The sequence below is a fragment of the Myotis nattereri genome (genome assembly GCF_964212035.1).
Source record: "Myotis nattereri genome assembly, chromosome: 10".
Classification (NCBI taxonomy): domain Eukaryota; kingdom Metazoa; phylum Chordata; class Mammalia; order Chiroptera; family Vespertilionidae; genus Myotis; species Myotis nattereri.
Genome location: NC_138085.1, coordinates 68930731 through 68950454, shown reverse-complemented (window position 1 = coordinate 68950454; position 19724 = coordinate 68930731). Strand labels below are relative to the sequence as shown.

At 37.9% G+C, this 19724-nt stretch overlaps 1 protein-coding gene across 3 annotated transcripts in view; it reads left to right on the top strand.

The window, feature by feature from the left end:
- The window catches only part of BIRC6 (baculoviral IAP repeat containing 6), a 180878-nt gene that overhangs the window by 17166 nt on the left and 143988 nt on the right, over nucleotides 1–19724 (top strand). For all 3 annotated transcript variants that reach the window (XM_081100815.1, XM_081100814.1, XM_081100813.1), the window contains exons 2-8: nucleotides 566–747; nucleotides 3583–3720; nucleotides 8567–8760; nucleotides 13331–13442; nucleotides 16570–16652; nucleotides 18439–18661; nucleotides 18739–18899. In XM_081100815.1, coding sequence (XP_080956941.1) covers nucleotides 566–747; nucleotides 3583–3720; nucleotides 8567–8760; nucleotides 13331–13442; nucleotides 16570–16652; nucleotides 18439–18661; nucleotides 18739–18899 — 1093 coding nt within the window. The remainder of the gene's footprint in view (nucleotides 1–565; nucleotides 748–3582; nucleotides 3721–8566; nucleotides 8761–13330; nucleotides 13443–16569; nucleotides 16653–18438; nucleotides 18662–18738; nucleotides 18900–19724) is intronic.

Below are 19724 nucleotides of genomic sequence, written 5' to 3'. Positions count from 1 at the left end.
AGATAGAGTTAGAAACATCGATGAAAGAGAAACATCGATCAGCTGCCTCTTGCACATCCTGTGCCCGCAACCCAGGTACATGCCCTTGACCGGAATTGAACCCGGGACCTCTCAGTCCGCAGGCTGACGCTCTATCCACTGAGCCAAACCGGTTTCGGCGTGAGTCTGTCTTGACGATAGACCTAGTCATATGGTTATTCATTCATTTATTCATTCAGGGGCTAATATATTCCTCCACATATACATATATATTACTTTTGTTTTATTGAATATAAGTTGCATATATCAGACCCCTTTACCCCTTACTATTTTTGTTTATTTCTAGGAACAGTGATAATTCTCTTTTATAACAGCAATGGTAGTTACCAAGTTGATAATTTCACATTGATATCTTTATCTGATCTGCAGTATATATTTCAGTATAATCAGTTCTTATAATGTTCTTTAGAGCAGTTTTTTTTCCAGTCCAGTATTCTATATTGTATTTAGTTGCCATGTAAACATTTATCTTGAATGGACTATTGGTCTTAAAATCTTAAGTGTTTAATTTTTGTTCTTTTCACAGCTAAACCAGGTGGACAGGTGAAATGTCAGTATATTTCTGCCGTGGATAAAGTTATATTTGTGGATGACTATGCAGTAGGATGTAGGAAGGACCTTAATGGAATCTTGTTGTTAGACACTGCTCTGCAAACTCCAGTTTCAAAGCAGGATGATGTGGTTCAGCTTGAATTACCTGTTACAGAGGTAAGTTAAAATAAGTATCAATATATTTTTCTACTTAATGTAACCTCAGACCTATTAGCTGTTAAATGAAATTGGGTTGTCCAATAAGAATAAAGAGTTAACTTACTGATCACAACTTTATTTAAATAATTGTTTTTCCTGTGCATAATTAATGCTTGTTGAAGTGGTATTTAAGTGTGAACTGTACAGATTAAACTGCTGTAAGAGAGACTTCAAAATATAATGCCTTAAACAGGATAATTGCTTTCCAGTTACAGTACAGGGCTAAGTGTAGAGGCACCTTTGCTTACCTCAGTTCTTATAGCTTTCATTTTGTGAGTGTAAGACAGCTGCTCCAAGTGTCATTATTTCCCTGTCATAGTGACTAGGAGGACAAAGGCCAGGAGAGCACAGTGTGACACGACCTTCCAACCTTACTTTTCTTTCACCTTTCCTGTGTTTCTCTCTCCCCCCCTCTTCCCTCTCTGTCTCTTTCTCCTTCTTTGTTCTTGAGCTCTTTCACAAAGTCTCTTACATACACCTTTTTTATATTTACCCCTTTGGCCAGAATTTAGTCACATGACCATATCAGGCTAAGAAGCTTGGGAAAGTTGTAGTTTATTTTTTTAAGTATTAAAAAAGGGGAGGCATAAATATCAATGGACAACCAGTAAGGAATATGCTATGTATCGTATTGCTTAAAAATCCCAGTTTAGAATTTCAGCTATATGCATTTTTCTGTAGTGTTACTATTCATTACTTAATTTGTAAGTGTATCCAACTTAAACTTTTTAAAAAACAGATTTTTATTTATTTATTTTACTTATTTATATATTTTTATTGATTTCAGAGAGGAAGGGAGAGGGAGAGAGAAATAGAAACATCAATGATAAGAGAGATTCATGGATTGGTTGCCTCGAGCCTGCAACCTGGGCATGTGCCCTTGAGTGGAATCGAACCTGGGACCCTTCAGTTTGCAGGCCTATGCTCTATCCACTGAGCCTGGTAACCAGTTAGGGCTTAAACTTTTTTGTGTGCCTTGATGTTCATGTCATGTAATTTAAAAATACCTTTTAAAAATTTTTGTAATTTAAATGATCTTAAATCTACCTATCTATCTATATATATATAAAAGCCTAAGCAGCTGTTAGGACTGGTCGACCAAACGACCTGTTGACCGGTTGCTATGATGCGCATTGATCACTGGGGGAAGATGCTCAATGCAGGAGCTGCCCCCTGGTGGTCAGTGTGCTCCCACAGCCAATCTCCTGCAACCAGCCAACCTCCCGTGTTCCCTCCCCCTGGACTGGGTGAGATGGCCCCGATCACCGGCCAGGCTGAGGGACTCCACCTGTGCACAAATTGTGCACCGGGCCTCTAGTAGAATATAAAAGAATATAATCCTGTGCTCCCTAAAACAAGTGAGATATTTATTTATTTATTTATTTTTAAATTGATTTCAGAGAGGAAGGGAGAGGGAGAGAGAGATAGAAACATCCATGATGAGAAAGAATCATTGATCGGCTGCCTCCTGCATGCCCCCTACTGAGGATTGAGCCTGCAACTCAGGGATGTGCCCTGACCAGGAATTGAACCGTGACCTCCTGTTTCATAGGTCAAGGCTCAACCACTGAGCCACACCAGTCTGGCAGTATTTAGGACATGAAAAATGTCAAAGTGTTAGGTGTTTTTATTCTTTCTAGGTGGCATTTAAAAAAAATCAGCATATATCCACTTAGATTTCACACTTAGTGTCATAGCACAGTTTTCTATTATATGTTTCTTTTTTCTTCTATTATATTTTAATATTGAAATCATGTGGCTGGAAGTTAGAGTTCTGAAAACAGAATAGCCATCTTTTATTAGAATATCTGGCTATGGGGGCATGTCTAAAATCTTTGAACAGAGAATTAATTAGTTCTAGTTGTTTTGAATATTTTTCCCCTCCTAATTTAAGGAATTTAGGTCAAGTGATATCTTAATAAAGCTGATGCCTTAATAAAGGATTTATAGTATATTTATAATGGAAGATGGCATCATACTGTTCAAGTTTAAAAAAAAAACATACTGCAGAATCACAATACAATATTTGAATATTTATATGAAATAGACCCCCTAGTCAGTATTTTTCCAACTACACTGACTGAAATGCTAGGTATATAGCTAGGTCTTTTATCACCTCCTGGGCCTTGCTGGCTCTTAACATTTATTGCTGGATTTCTCTCTTTTTACCTAAATAATTACAACTCTGTTATTCACATAATATCTTATTTGTAGACCATCCAACACTCCAGGCATCCTTTACTGCATCACATTAGTTTGTCGCTCTCTTAACTGAAGTATGGGGTCCTATGTTTGGTTGGATCAGAGTAAATGTATTCTTTTCCATATATCAACCATATATTTCTGTTAAGGTAGTTCATATTGAATATATGCATAACAATTAAAAGGGCTTTTTAAAATATATCCTGGTAACCTAGTGAATGAATGCCTTCTCTGATGGTTTTGCATAGTTTGAATATTTAAAATTCTTTGAAGGGCTATACATTTATGTCTTCGAAATTTTACCTCTATTATTTCTGTTCATGGTTTTAGCTTGCCACGTTTTTTTGTTTATTTGCTTTGGTTTATGATAGCTTTTGTGTATTGAAACTTTTCCTGTGTGGTAATACACTGAATTCATGTCACGTAATTTTGCAGTAGTCCTTTCAAATCATTTAAGTTTGTTAAAAAAAAGTAAAAGTAGGCAAGCTTCGGTATAGTAACTGTTAGAATCATTACAAATTAAATTATTTGAATGAGAATTTGAACTTAACATTTTTTGTTTTATTTTCTGTGGTCATCTTTTTCATTTAGGCACAGCAGCTCTTATCAGCATGCTTAGAAAAGGTAGATATTTCTAGTACAGAGGGTTATGATATGTTCATCACACAGCTTAAAGATGGTTTAAAAAATACATCTCATGAGACTGCAGCAAACCACAAAGTTGCTAAGGTAAGAAAATTAAAAAAAAATACTTTGGAGTTATAATAGGAAAAAACCCTTATACTTTCACTTTTCTTTTTTTTGTTTTCTATACTTTCACTTTTCTGTTCTCCTTTTACCCTGACCCGCATAGATTCTATATTTTTCTCTTTTTAAAACAATATGCTTATAAGTCATCTCAAATTTGAAACTATTTTTACTTAAGTTTGACTTCAGTTTGTGGGAACTGTTTTGTTGACTTTGTTACTAAGCTTCCGTGCTTGATGAGCTTCTATTGGTCAAGAGGCTGATGAAAGAGACCTTGTCAGATTATGAGCTTCGATGAGAAATGGAATATGTCTTAGGAAATGGCATGACCATTTTGGGTTTTCTTTCAATTAAAAAAATTTAAAAAATTAAAAAAAATTTTTTTCCTGCATGATTAGGATGTCTGTGGGAGATGGTGCTTTGACTTAAATCCTTGGCTATATTTTATTAATTTCTTTCGCGTTTTTCTTATAAGATCTTTTAAAGTTATAATTGTAATACATGTAAAATTTCTATACTGAAGAATATAACATAGATGGTAAAAACCATTTTCCTAAAAATAACTTTTACATTTATAAATTTTCTCTCTCATGTACAATTGTAATTATTTGAAAATACTGTGATATATTGTCTTAGTCTGTTTGGGCTGTTATACCAGAATACCACTGACTGGGTAGCTTATAAACAACAAAATTATTGCTCACAATAGGGGAGTCAGGGAAGTCCAAGGTGAAGTCAGTCCTATCTGGTTCATAGCTGGTGCCTTCTCACTGTGTCCTCATGCAGTTGGAAAGGCAAGGGATCTCTCTCGAGCCTTTTTTGTAAAGACACTAATTTCATTCATGAGGGATGAAAGGCCCTACCTACTAATACAATCATTTTTGGGGGTTAGGATTTTAACAGATGAATTTTGGGAGTATGGGGGACACAAACATTCCGACTGTAGCATATAGCTGTGTGTGTTTTTAAATTTAAGAATGTATCTTTAATATTTTTTTTTAAATATATATTTTATTGATTTTTTACAGAGAGGAAGGGAGAGAGATAGAGAGTTAGAAACATCAATGAGAGAGAAACATCGATCAGCTGCCTCCTGCACATCTCCTACTGGGGATATGCCCGCAACCCAGGTACATGCCCTTGACTGGAATCGAACCTGGGACCTTTCAGTCTGCAGGCCGACGCTCTATCCACTGAGCCAAACCGGTTTCAGCTAATATTTTTTCTTATAAATCCTCATGGATTATATTTTTATGTTTATAATGTTTACATTGAATTATATTTTCTAGATTTACAATGATTTTATTAACCCTTATCCCAGAAATAGGACATTTTATTTAGTAAACAGAAACATACTATGCATTCAAACCGAGAATGTATTGAAAGGAATTGATTTAACATGTGTTTTGAGAACTGAAAAAATGAACAGGAAATGCTGAATTGACGCATAGATGATACCTACAGGAAGCAGCTCTCACGTAATCTGGAGGAACAAGAGGTTAGGTTTGCCAGACTCTACAAACTTAGAGAAAGGGCCCTGTTGCTCTGGGACCCAGATTTCTGAAGAGGAGCTGCTGCCCAGCTGGTACCTGTGGAGCTTGTAGCTTGTGAAAGTGAGACTCATATCTCTGAAGAGAGGTGCTACTTGTTTGATGTTAGTACCTCTGTTGGAGTTCTGAGGGAGCTCTATGAGACTAGTTCTGGGAATCCTAAGAAAACAAAACAATAAACTGCTGCTGCCAAGTCTTTTGTTGAAACAATCCTGACAGCAATAACAAGTAATAGCAAAGAGCAAGATTTTCTCCCCTTACCATGCTTTCCAATTTCCATCCTGTGTTCCTTTTGTCAGAACCCATCAGCCAGAAAACTGGTTGGCAAAGAAGAAATATAGTTTGTAGAGTCCCAGACCCAATATGACAGAGAAGAGACCTAAAGGGTAGGTTTGGTGCTTAGAGACAGTAGTTTAATAACAGGCACAGTCCACCCTTTTGCCTTCTCAGCATCTCCATACTCACAATCTATATGTATTTGAACAAAAATATTATGGTTTTACTTAACAAGGGGAACTGTTTCTTCTTACAAATGAAGAATCTCGTTCCCCATTCCCCAGAAAGGAAAGAAACAAACTTCCAACAGATATTTTATTCAACCCTGGATAATATTAGCTACTCCTAAACTTTAGTTACAGTCTCAAATGTTTAAGTAACAGAACTCTGCTACCTAAAGACTGAATTAGCTATAACTAAAAATTCTTACATAAAATAATAAGTCTATATAAGTGTGTCTATGTCTGTGTGTCTGTCTCTATCTAAATGTGGGGTGAGGAACCTTTTTTTTATGCCAAGGGCCATTTGGATAGTTACAACGTCAATCTCAAGCCATTCAAAATTATCAAGTTAAAAATTAGCCTGCTATATTTGGTCAAACATTTAATTAATTCACCCATAATGCCTTGGCAGGGCCAGACCAAATGATTTCTTGCACTTTATACAGTGGGCCAGACGTTTCTCACCCCAGAAAATCATCCATCTATCCATTTATCCATTCATCAATTATGTAATAAGGGAAGAAAATATGCATAGCTGCTCTATCCCTCAATTTTATAATGGTGAAGAGGATATACTTGACATTTATAACCTCCTCCTTCAACTACCTATTCCATATTCTTTTTGTTCTGAGCCAGCACCTCATCTGGCCAGATGTCTTTACATGGTGGAGTGACACAAATCTTAACTCTTGCAGGATCAAATCCTCAGTGGTGCTGTGTCTAAGTTGTAATGATCCATTCACTTTTACTAGTGGACATAGGGCTTAAGGGCATCCTAGAAGATCTCCTGGATTTTAACTAAGTTCTCCTTGCCCCTGTTATTTAGCAACAATCCAATTTCCCTTGTTTGTCAGTCTTAATCATACCAACTAGTAGAATAACCTCCTTTTTTTGCCTGATGTTTGGTAGCAGTGTCATCATGTAACTCAGTGGAACAATTGTATCCTGGTGGAACCTTCCCTAGGGACATAAGATTTCCATAGCATAAATCTTAAAAGTTTGAGAATTGGTTAAGTATAATACTGACACTGCTCAGGAGAAACTGTATCATATATTTTTGGTTGATTCAAAGAATAATCCTGTAAGGTAGAATTCTAACCTTTCAGGCATGTCTCCCAGTGCACAGTGACTGTAGTGAATACACAGATGCCATTGGGGAAGACTTGGGAATATGATTTACAGTGTATAGTTGAGGCACTGTTGTAGGATTCTTTCTCAAGGGGATTCAGCCTCCCTTTCAACCAAGAGGCTCTGAATGTATGAACAGTTTAGGTCTAGAAACAAAGAGGCTTTCATTCTCTCTCTTGTACATTTTTATTTTATTTAATTAAAATTTTTTTTAGATTGGTTGTAGAGGGAGAAACATCAACTTGTTCCACTTATTTATGCATTATTTATGCATTCATTGGATGTGGGGATCAAACACACAACCTTGGTATATTGGAACAATGCTCTAACCAACTGAGCTACCAAATCAGAGCCTCTCTGTTTTTTTATAGTTTAGCAATTCAAATTATATTTCTGGACACAAGTTTTCCAGTTATCTAGATAAGTAATACTTTAAGTAGGATGCCTAGAATATATTAGAGAGTGGAAACTATAGGTGAGTGGGGACAGGATATAAAGATGAAATTACTTTATAGATTTCTGGGAGAATAATGCTTATCATAAAAGCCTAACTTTTAAAGCAATTATTTTAATATTAAACTATTATGGTTAATATTTATTGAATATCTACTTTGTTAAACACTGTACCAATTCTCACTTGAATTCTCATAAGAACTTTATATGAGTAAGTATTTGTTTTTGCCCATTTCACATAAGCAGGAATCTAAAGTTAATTTGACCAGGGTACCATTATTGATGGTGAAGATGGGCTTGGAATCCAAGTCTGTGTGACTACAGATCTATTTTTTAGTTACTTTTGCTAGATTATGATGATAACAACAATAAATGCATAAGAATATGCCAAGCCAAAGTAATTTCTCATCTACCTTAGTAATAATAAATTGTACAAATATATTCTTTTTTTTTTTTTAATCCTCACCGGAGGATATTTTTCCATTGATTTTTAGAGAGAGTGGAACAGAGAGGGAAAGACAGAGAGAAATATCGATGTGAAAGAAACACACAGATTAGTTGCCTCCTGCATGAGCCCCAACCAGGGCCCAGGCTGGGGAGGAGCCTGCAAACTTGGTATGTGCTCTTGACCGGAATCGAACCTGGGACTCTTCAGTTCGCAGAACAATGCTCTATTCTCTGAGCCAAACCAGCCTGGGCTACAACTATATTATTATGAATGGAGATACTTGAGTGCCTGGTTTGTGCTTAACATTGTATGTGTGCTGAAAGAATATAAAAAATTACAGATGATTTTAGTTTTTCTTAACACCTTAAGCTCCAAGCCTGTTTTGTCTTCCTTTCCGTTTAGCCCGAGATATCTGATCTCACTGATAAGCTGGTGGCACCAGTGACTGACGAGATCCGGATGGAAAGTATAGTGTCAGTCACTGGTGACTGACATGGCGCTTAACGTATTAATTGTGGATGGGATATGTGAGAAGGTGTATTACCATCTGGTTCTTAACTGTCTTTTTGAGGGTGACTAATTGAGATTTTACTTCTTATGTAATTGCAAGTTTCTGCTTTAACTGATGAATTAATGGAGTAAACTGACTTGAGACTGATAAGTAGTTCTTTATTTTATAATGTCTACATTATGGTTTTGGTTAAAACTGTTGAATACATTTTCCTTTGCTTACACTTCCCATTTTCTTTCAGTGGGCCACAGTTACATTTCATCTTCCTCATCATGTGTTAAAGTCTATTGCCAGTGCCATTGTGAATGAACTCAAGAAAATAAATCAAAATGTTGCTGCCTTACCTGTGGCGTCTTCAGTGATGGACAGGTTGTCTTACCTCTTACCTAGTGCACGTCCAGAACTTGGAGTGGGGCCAGGCCGTTCTGTGGACAGGTATAACTTTGCTTATAAAGAGATATGACACTGAGATTGAATTGATTCATTTTTGAATTAACCAAGAACAACTGTAAATTTGATTATGATTAAAAAATTTTTCACAAGTTTTTGAAAAACGTTCAGATGGTCATTTCTATCAAAATACTGAAGTGGCTCTAGCTGGTTTGGCTCAGTGGATAGAGTGTCGGCCTGTGGACTGAAGGGTCCTGGGTTCAATTTCAGACAAGGGCACATGCCTAAGTTTTGGGCTCCATGCCTAGTGTGGGGTGTGCAGGAGACAGTAAATCAATTGATTCTCTTTCATCATTGATGTTTCTAGCTCTCTCTTCCTTTCCCTTCCTCTCTGGGGGAAAAAAAAAAACACTGAAGTAAACTAAATTACCACTTGAATTGTTAGTTTTGGCACCTGGAAGGTATTTAAAGGCTGGTAAAACTATATTTTGAAACTTAAAAATATAATTATTTACTATATAAGAATTATTTTTCTGTTGAAATTTTGTGACCTTTGGGATAAATTTTTAAAAATTGATTTTAGAGAGAGAGAGGAAGCGGGTGGGGAGAGAGAGAGAGAGAGAGAGAGAGAAAGCGAAAGAAACAAACATCTATTTGGTGTTCCACTTATTTATGCATTCACTAGAGGACCAATGCATGAAAATTGTGCATGGGGGAGAGGGCTCCCCTCAGCCCAGCCTGCACCCTCTCCATTCAGGGACCTCTCGGGGGATGTCCGGAAGTCAGACATCCCTCTCACAATCCAGGACCGTTGTCTCCTAACTGCTCACCTGCCTGCCTGATCGCCCCCAACTGCCCCCCTCTGCCGACCTGGTCGCCCCCTCACTGCCCCCCTGCCGGCCTGGTCGCCCCCAACTCCCTGCTGACCTGGTCACCCTCAACTGCCCCCCCACCCCTCGCCCCCACTGCCGGCCTGGTCGCCCCACACAACCTGATGTTCATTCGTTTGGTTGTCCCTCACTAACCCCCTCGTCGGCCTGGTCGGCCCACGTAGCCTGGTTTCAGTCATTTGGTCGTCCCTCAGTAATACCTGCAGGCCTGGTCGCCCTATAGCAGCCTGCTGTTCAATTGTTGGGTCGTCTCTCACTAACACCCCTGCCAGCCTTGTCGCCCCACGCAGCCTGCTGTTTGGTTGTTACTGTGACGGCATCCTGGGCAATTTGCATATTCCTCTATTATTAGTATAGATTAGTTGATTCTTGTATGTTCCTGGACTGGGGATGGAACTCAGAACCTTGGAGTTTTGGGACAATGTTCTAACCAACTCAGCTACCCGGCCAGGGCCTTTGAGATAAATTTTGATAAATTACAAAACCATGCTGGAATCTGACTATAAGAGCTATATATTATTTTTTATTGAAAATAATGAAAACTATTTTTAAAAAATCAATTAGGACAATTTTGAATTAAGATTTTTATGCTGCCTGCCCTCGATTTAAAGAGTATTATAGCCTGGTCAGTGTGGCTCAGTGGTTGAGCGTCAGCCTATGAACCAGGATGTCACGGTTCGATTCCTGGTCAGGGGACATGCCTGGGTTGCAGGCTTGATCCACAGTGAGGGGCATGCAACAGGGGCATGCATCAATGATTCACTCTTCATCATTGATGTTTCTGTCTGTCTTGTCTCTCTCCCTACCTCTCTGAAATCAATTAAAAAAAATAGAGTATTATAAAAATCATACCTCAACCATTATTTTCTTTAATAAAGATTTATTGGGCTTCTGCTATCTGTCAAACTCATTGAAAAGCTAGTAATGCATTCATTTAAAAACAAATTATTTGAAGTAACATCAGATTCTTTTTAAAAGCCTTACAATTTAAAAATGCTAAATATTCAGTACGAAATATTGAATTTAACTGTTTTGACTTAGGTTCACATTTGCCTTCACATGCAGCATTTTATGTTTTTACATTTTCATGAATGTGAATTGTAACTTCTTATGCTCTTTTTTGAAGTACATTTATAAATAGTACACACTAAGATTAGCAAAGGCACTACTGAATGAATTAACTTTTAACTTCTATTATCTTAAGTATGGCTCTTATATTAGTTTGCAGTACTTACTAGTTTATCTCGGTAAACTGAGATTTTGATTAATCAGTTAGTTGCCTTTTTTTAAAAAGTGATTTTATTCTATCAATAACTTCTATTGGTTGTATTAAAATTTGTAAAGAATTTTTATATTCCACTAGAGGCCTGGTTCACCAGTTTGTGCAAAGGTCGGGTCCCTTGGCCTGGCCAGCGATCGGGGCTGATCGGGGCTGTCTTGCCTAGTCCCGATGGGTGCCAATGGGGGCCAGCCGGCCATCTGTCCAAGGAGGGACCTTGGGCGAAACCAATTAGGGCGAAACTGTCATTTTTAATGTGGCTAAGTGTCAGGTGATATGTGCTGTGACTGTCCTTAAAATATTCTTTGGAACGTTTGGGGGGGCTGGGGAATGTATACTTAGAATAAATGTTTCTTGTCTGTGAGAGCTATACCTATCTTGAAGAGATTATAAAACAGCTACTCAGAGCTATTTTAATAGGCTCCAGGGTGTGTCTGGCCCTCTCACCCAGTTCCAATTGGCCAGACCCCCGCAGCAAGCTAACCTACCGGTTAGAGCGTCTGCCCACTGGTGGTCAGTGCGTGTCATAGTGAATGGTTGAGCAGTTGACCAGTCAACTGATTGGTTGGACACTTAGCATATTACGCTTGTATTATATAGGATAGTAATATTGTTATCTCTGTCTTTTGGGCAAAATGTAGAAACTGTCTTTTTTTTTTTTTTAAATATATTTTATTGATTTTTTTACAGAGAGGAAGGGAGAGAGATAGAGAGTCAGAAACATCAATGAGAGAGAAACATTGACCAGGCACCTCCTGCACATCCCCCACTGGGGATGTGCCCGCAACCAAGGTACATGCTCTTGACCGGAATTGAACCTGGGACCTTTCAGTCCGCAGGCCGACGACGCTCCATCCACTGAGCCAAACCGGTTACGGCGAAACTGTCAGTTTTTTAAAAATATATTTTTATTTCAGAGAGAAAGGGAGAGGGAGAGAGATAATAACATCAATGATGAGAGAGAATCATTGATTGGCTGCCTCCTGCACACACCCCACTGGGGATCAGCCTGCAACCTGGGCATGTGCCCTTGACCAGAATCGAACCCGGGACTCTTCTTCAGTCATAGGCTGACGCTCTATTCACTGAGTCAAACCAATTAGGGCGAAACTGTCATTTTTAATGTGGCTAAGTGTCAGGTGATATGTGCTGTGACTGTCCTTAAAATATTCTTTGGAACGTTTGGGGGGGCTGGGGAATGTATACTTAGAATACATGTTTCTTGTCTGTGAGAGCTATACCTATCTTGAAGAGATTATAAAACAGCTACTCAGAGCTATTTTAATTGCAAACAATAGCAGGGTTTGTAAAGAAGGCAGTGCAAACTGTGGTAAATATTTTATTTTAGGAAATACATTGATTAGATAGGCTATTCAGTGTTTCTGGAGGTGTTAAATGTCTCAAAATATTAATTGTGATGTAGTCTGTGTTTGTTTCATTACAGGTGAATCTAGGGACTGTATTAAGACCCTGTTGAACTTAGATCTGTTGGGGGTTTGAATTAGGTTCGGGTAGATGTCATTGCCGTTCTGTTTGGTAATATAACTAAGGAGACAGCTTTCCAAGACTGACACAGAGGACAAGGCTTTTCTAACCCAATGGCGTTTTTTTTTTCTTTCTTTCAAACCAGAACACAACTATGAGTTAATCCTAAAATCACTAGCAATATTATAGTAGATTGTGTACTAATTTAAGGAAAAATATTTTTCTGATCTTGTTGTGATGATCTTTGCCACTTTCGCTCCCTTCCCCTCCCCTCCTGTTATCAGTTACTCATTTATGTTAGGAAGAGTAAGCTTTGCTTACCAGTTCTTTCTTACTTGAATCTATTTGGACTTTTTCTAATTTTGGTATGATCCTTTAAAGAAATACTTCAATGCTCTGTGTGTTATAGGTTCACACTCAGTGAGCTCACATATTTAAATATGAAAACATATGAAGATTTCCCTTTTTTATAATTCCATGGAAAGTACAACTTTCCTGGAAAAGGATTTCTCTGAAAGAACAAACAATTGCCCTCTACGTACTTAAAAATATTAAATTAGAAAATATTTTCTCAATATGAATGAGATAAAACCACTGTTTTTTGGTTGTAATTTTACCCACTTATACAAAACTTGGCAGATGATGAAGGCATACAACTTTCTCCCTCTACATTTCCAGATTGTGTGTTCTTGGCTTGGTAATTATGTAACATCGGTTAATTAAATCTACTCCTGGAATTGTTTATAAATTGCGGCTATTAATCAGGCTTATTTTTTCCTACACTGTTTAAGAGAAATTCCTTAAAGATCATTTTTAGTTTAAAATACAAATTTGAAAGTGGTTATTAGACTATTACAAATTTTTGTTGATAATCTAGTAAAGTTTTTTCATTAGTGTGAAATAGGAGTGTCAATATCATTTGAGGCCTAACTTCGATTACATAAAGTATGTTTACTTTTAGATCATTAATGTATAGTGAAGCTAACAGACGGGAGACATTTACATCATGGCCTCATGTAGGCTATAGATGGGCACAACCAGATCCCATGGCTCAAGCTGGATTCTATCATCAGGTAAAAAATATTATAAAAAAACCCAGTTTTTTGTTTTAAAAAAACTTTTTCAAAAACTTACTTTGTGTACCCTGTGTGCTTATGTGTATGCCTTTATGTGAGTGTTTTTCTTATTCCTTTGATCATAATATTGACTGGCTAGTATTATGTCATGTATTGTGCACAAAAAGAAAAAACATTTGTTAAAAGTAACTAACAACTGAGTTAATGCTACATAACTATTTTCTTTTAGAGAGTAGGCAATATTCTTCAGATATGCTTTTTAAAATCTGTTTTCTTTGGATGTGTATTTATTTTCACTTTTTGACTTACGTATGCATAACAGAAATAAGTATTTAGGGTAATTCAATAAAAGCAACACATTCTTACTATAATTCTAATTTTATTTAGGATGAAAATTACCCATAATACTAGATAATTATAGTAGCAACATTATGTGTAGTAAAATGCAACCTGAATACATAAAGTATTGACAAATTGATTAAGATATTGGACAGAAAGAGGAATAATTAGTCAAGGAAAATAGTCATAGCTTTATGCAGGGAAAGAGGCATGTGTACATTGTAAGGATTAGTGTGACAAAAAGACATGAGAATGGGACATTATGGAGAGTTTCATTGAATAAAGTAGAGGGAAGGTAAGAAAAAATAGGTTTAGATAGGAAAAATATACTACTTCTACTGAGTACACTGTAGACTGGCTTGCCATTGTTTTATCCCTGCTAAAGAATCTAAGATATCTAACATTTACATGTAAGTTTTTTATTAAACTTGCTTATTTAATTTTAGAATTCAATGAAACTTTGAAATACATTGAAGTTACTATCATTAAGAATTTGCAGAGTGATTATTTCTTAGTTATCTTGAAGTGTTTCTGAATATGTTAACTAAAATTCAGAATGTCATATATATTTGAATATTTTATTTAAAGTTTTTCAGATTATTAGTTAGACTCATTTGGAGACTGGCTAATATTAGAATCACTTGAATTATTTTCTTAAATTAAGAATTAAATATGGACCATTTTTCCTAACTTTTTATCTTCCTTCTAGAGGCCTGGTGCACAAAATTAGTACACTCAGAGGGAGGTGGTACCTCAGCCCGGCCTGCACCCTCTCGCAGTTCGGGAGCCCTATGGGGATGTCTGACTGATGGCTTAGGCCCACTGGGATAGGGCCTAAGCCGTCAGTTGGACATCCTTAGCATTGCTGTTGAGGCGGGAGAGGTTCCTGCCACTGTGCTTGCCAGCCGTCAGCTCAGCTTCTGGCTGAGTGGCGCTCCCCCTGTGGGAGCGTACTAACCATTAAGGGGCAGCTCCTGTATTGAGCGTCTGCGCCCTGGTTGTCAGTGTGCATCATAGTGACCAGTCGTTCTGCCATTAGGCTGAAAACAGCTCTCTGACATCCACCAAGGGGTCCCAGATTGTGAGAGGGCGCAGGCCAGGCCGAGGGACCCCACCGGTGCATGATTGGGGCTGGGAAAGGATGCAGGAGATTGGCCAGCTGGGAAGGGACTGCAGGAAGGCTCCAGGGCGTGTCTGGACCATCTCGCTCAGTCCTGATCGGCCAGACCCCAGCAGCAAGCTAACCTACCAGTCGGAGCATCTCCCCTGGTGGTCAGTACACGTCATAGCGACTGGTCGACCCATTGACTGTCTTCCCCCTGGTGGTCAGTGCATGTCATAGCGAGTGTTTGAGCGGCCTTAGCATATCATTAGCATATTATGCTTTGATTGGTTGAACGGCCAACTGGACGACTGGACACTTAGCATATTAGGCTTTTATTATATAGGATTTGGTGGCATTTTCTAAAATAGCCTCTTGGAAGGGATAACTTGATATTTTTCTTATTGAATTATTATTCATTGTATTACATATTAGCCAAGAGGTAAAATCATAGGTTTTCTAGAATCTTCTGTCTGTATTAAGGGTTGATTATTCTTAATCTTCTAAAATATATAATAAATTTACACCTGTAGACACAGTAAGTGCTAATTAGAGTAAGTGATAAAAATAAAAACATTGGTTTTTAGAGGTAAGTTTGAGTTCAGGTTTTGTTATTTTATTTACATGTAGGATGTAGTCCCATGTGTCTTGAAGAATATTACATGAATTAGGTTCACTAGTTTGCATTTCATTTTTACTTGCCCTTTCTTGTATGGTTGTATGGGATTCAGTTTGTAATAATAAACTTGTTAGTTTTTTTCTTTCTATACTTAACTATATTTCAAATACTTTAGTAATATAATCAGTAGTATAATCTGTATACATAAAAGCCCAGTGACCATTACGGTAGAATGACCAGAACGACTGGTCAGTATGACATGCATTGACCACCAGGGGGCAGACTTGTAATGTAGGAGTCAGTGCGCTCCCACAGTGGGAGCGCTGCTCAGCCAGAAGCTGGGCTCATGGCTGGCGAGTGCAGTGGTGGTGGCGGGAGCCTCTCCCACCTCCTTGGCAGCGCTAAGGAGTGGCAAGCCAAGTGGTTAGGAGCAAGCAGGCGGGTGGTAAGGGGTGGGGAGCCAAGTGGTAAGGAGCAAGCAGGTGGGTGGTTAGGCGTGAGCAGGCAGGCGGTTAGGAGTTAGGGGTCCCGGATTATGAGAGCGCGCAGGCTGGCCTGAGGGACACCCCTCCCATGCACTAATTTCGTGCATCGGGCCTCTAATTTATAATAATAAAAGTGTAATATACTAATTAGACCGGACATTCTTTTGGACGAAGCCGGGGTTGCGAGGGAAGCCCAGGTCCCGGTGCCTGCCAATGGCCGGAGGGAAGCCCAGGTTCCGGGTGCCAGAGGGAAGCTGGTGCCGGCAGCTGGGGGAAGGAAGGCCTACTCTTGCATGAATTTTGTGCATCAGGCCTCTAGTCAGTAATAAATCTGAGATCATCTATGTGCTTCTATGTTTGATTTAATGGTCATTTTCTGATGAAACACAATTTTTCAAATAAAGCAGCAAGTTTAGAAACATTTAGGGATTCAGTGTATTGCTTGAACCTAATAGTGGAGGCTAATTTTCTTTTTTCAATAAAGAATTTTACCTAAATTTATTGACTTTTTTAGAAGTTTTTATTAAAAAGTTATTTTAATGTTGATTAACCTTGTGTGTTTTCTTTATAAATTTGCAGCCTGCCTCATCTGGAGATGATAGAGCCATGTGTTTTACTTGTAGTGTATGCCTTGTTTGTTGGGAACCTACTGATGAACCTTGGTGAGTCTTGATTATTCTGGACATAATAGCTAAATTAATCCTATATATTGGACTGTGTCCAGCACGGCCAGGGGTGAGCCCGAGGAGGGGCAGTGAAGGATTAAGGAAAACAGACAAGAGAATACAGTTGGAACCAGGTGGATCACTGTGCCTAGATGAGGAAACAGTGACACAGTCTGTAAGCCGAAGCTTTATTTTATAGTCAGATCACACAAAGCAAAACAAGGGCAAGATGTTTACAGTGTTCTTGCAAATTTCAATTCTGCTTCTTTCCTGTCGTTGCCATTCTCTGAACTCTATCAAGCTTCGTTCAGGCAACACTTGCTGTACCCCCCGAAGCCCACATTCCTTAGCTATCTAGGACTGTAGGGTTGGACTATAAGGTCAAGCTTACAGTCATAGCCTTTTGGCTATAATTGTGCTGGGGGGGGCTTTGCCCTCCAAGCTGGGACTTGTTTGTGGCTTTGCCACAAATCAGTCTGAGGGTTGAACCTGTCCAAATGCTGTAGCTACTCTCCACAATATGTGTGTTTCTAAATTGTGCTTTTCTGATCTAGATATAATAATATTCATGTCTTTCTGCCATCGGTATTTTTTCCCTTGTCCTCGGAGGATGAGGTAGCACTGTCTGTGCTCTGTCACATCACTTAGCATACAGTATCGCTAAGATCTTTCACTGCCTAAAGTCTGTACTTGAAAGTGCCAAAGAATAGAGTCAGACTCTGAAAACCAAGATACTATGATCAAATAAATGAAAAGAGCATGATTAACTTCAGCTGTTTAATAGTGATCTGTTGAAGGCAGGCTGTCAGTGGGGAATCCACAGATGAGGGTCTTATGATTTATGTTAATAAATTTTATTGTAATTTATATTTTTAATCTTCACCCAAAGATATATTTTTTATTGATTCTGTAGAGAGAGGAAGGGAGATGGGGGTGGGGGGAGACAGACAGGCAGACAGACAGACAAAGATATGAGAAAAACATCAGTTGGTTGCTTCCTGTAGTCATCCTGACTGGGGTTTTCAACCTGAAACCTGGATATTTGCCCTGACCCCGAATTGAACCTTTTGGTGCATGGGATGATGCCCAACCAACTGAGTTATGGTTGTAGGTCCTTGCTTTTCATCACAGGGTTCTTCTTTGTAAATATTTATTTTTAAATATATTTTATTGATTTTTAGAGAGAAAGGGAGAGGGCTGTAGAAACATCACTGACAAGAGAGAATCATTGATGCCTGCCTCCTGCACGCCCCCTACTGGAGATCAAGCCCCCAACTTGGGCACGTGCCTTCGACTGGAATCGAAATTGAACTTGGGACCCTCTAGTCAGCAGGCCAATGTTTTATCCCCTCAGCCAAACTGGCTAGGGCTTCGCAAATTTTAAATATACAATGCAGTATTAACTGTTGTCACTGTACTCTGCATACATGGAGAATTTTAAATCTATACAAAGTAGTTATTCATTTAAAGATGTAGGAAACCATTATGAGGAAATATCAGGACTTTAAGCAATTTAATCAGTATGCTGATATAGCATAAATTATACTGTAGCATTTCTGAGTTTCATCTGAGACTGTATTTGTATTGAGTTAAAGCGTATAATAACTGCTATTATGAAGTTCTGGTTGGACATGTTAGATGATGTTGAATGACTTGGTATTTGAATCTTGGTAAGGAATACTTGTTTTTTCAAAAAGAAAAGATGATCCTGATATTTTGTTTTAATGTGCAAATTTAACTGCTTTGTTATTCATTAAATTTTTTCCTGTTCATTTATGTAAAGGTCTGAGCATGAGAGACATTCCCCAAATTGCCCCTTTGTGAAAGGTGAGCACACACAGAATGTGCCATTGTCAGTCACTCTCGCAACAAGTCCTGCACAGTTTCCTTGTACGGATGGAACTGACAGAATATCTTGCTTTGGGTCGGGAAGCTGCCCCCATTTTCTAGCTGCTGCAACGAAACGAGGAAAGATCTGCATATGGGATGTTTCCAAACTTATGAAGGTATATTTTAATTTTGAAGTAATAGATTAGTAATTGAGAAAAAAAGCAGTTGTAAACTTAGCCTTTTCATTGTTTAGGTGCACTTAAAGTTTGAAATTAATGCATATGATCCAGCTATTGTACAACAGCTTATTCTGTCAGGAGAACCAAGCTCAACAGTTGAATCAAGGAGACCAACTTTGGCATGGCTAGAAGACTCCTCTAGTTGCTCAGATATACCAAAATTGGAAGGAGATAGGTATGTGAATTTGTTTTATTGGTATTTATAGACATTAAGTATTTTCCTAAATTGTATGTTCTCTTAATTCTAATTAAAGAGGCAGAAAATTATTATGTTAACAAATTAGATAATAAATGTTTGTTTAAAATGTGAAATAGCTGTATAATTCTTTTAGAAATGCCATAGTCTGTAAAATATACTTTATTTTCTACATTAACCTATGCCATTAATTGGACATAATTGCTGCATCGGAAAATAGTGTAAATAATGAACAAAACAACCCTTCGATTAGGCTTGTAATTTCAGCTTCTATTAAATCTTTTCATAAAGCTGTTGAACCAAATGGTTAAATGGTTTTAGTTTCCCCTTTTTTTTTAATTAGCACTTTAAGTTATAGACATCCTCATGAATAAATGACATAATTTGTGGCTAGAGAGGATGACCTAGTTATTTAAAACAATTTATCAGTAGCCAGCAAAGATTTGAAACAAAATTATTGCTATAGAAACATTTTGTTAAAAATTCTGTGTTGGATTCTCTTCCATTGAGCTTTTCTGGCAGATTCCTGATTTCTATAGGTTTATTTGATCTATGTGGGGAAGGAGAATAAAAATATAATCTCATTTCACTCATTTGTTTCCAAGAAACTGCAGTTGTAACTCTGAACTGGGTTAGGATTACAGAGCAACACCTGCAGTATTCTCAAGTAGGCAGATTGAAGGATTTCACAAACCACTCAACTTGCCTTAAGTATTAGCAGCTCCCCTCCCCCCTTTTCTTCTTCAATTTTATTTTTTAATTTTAAATATATTTTTTAATATTACAGTTGATGTACAATATTAT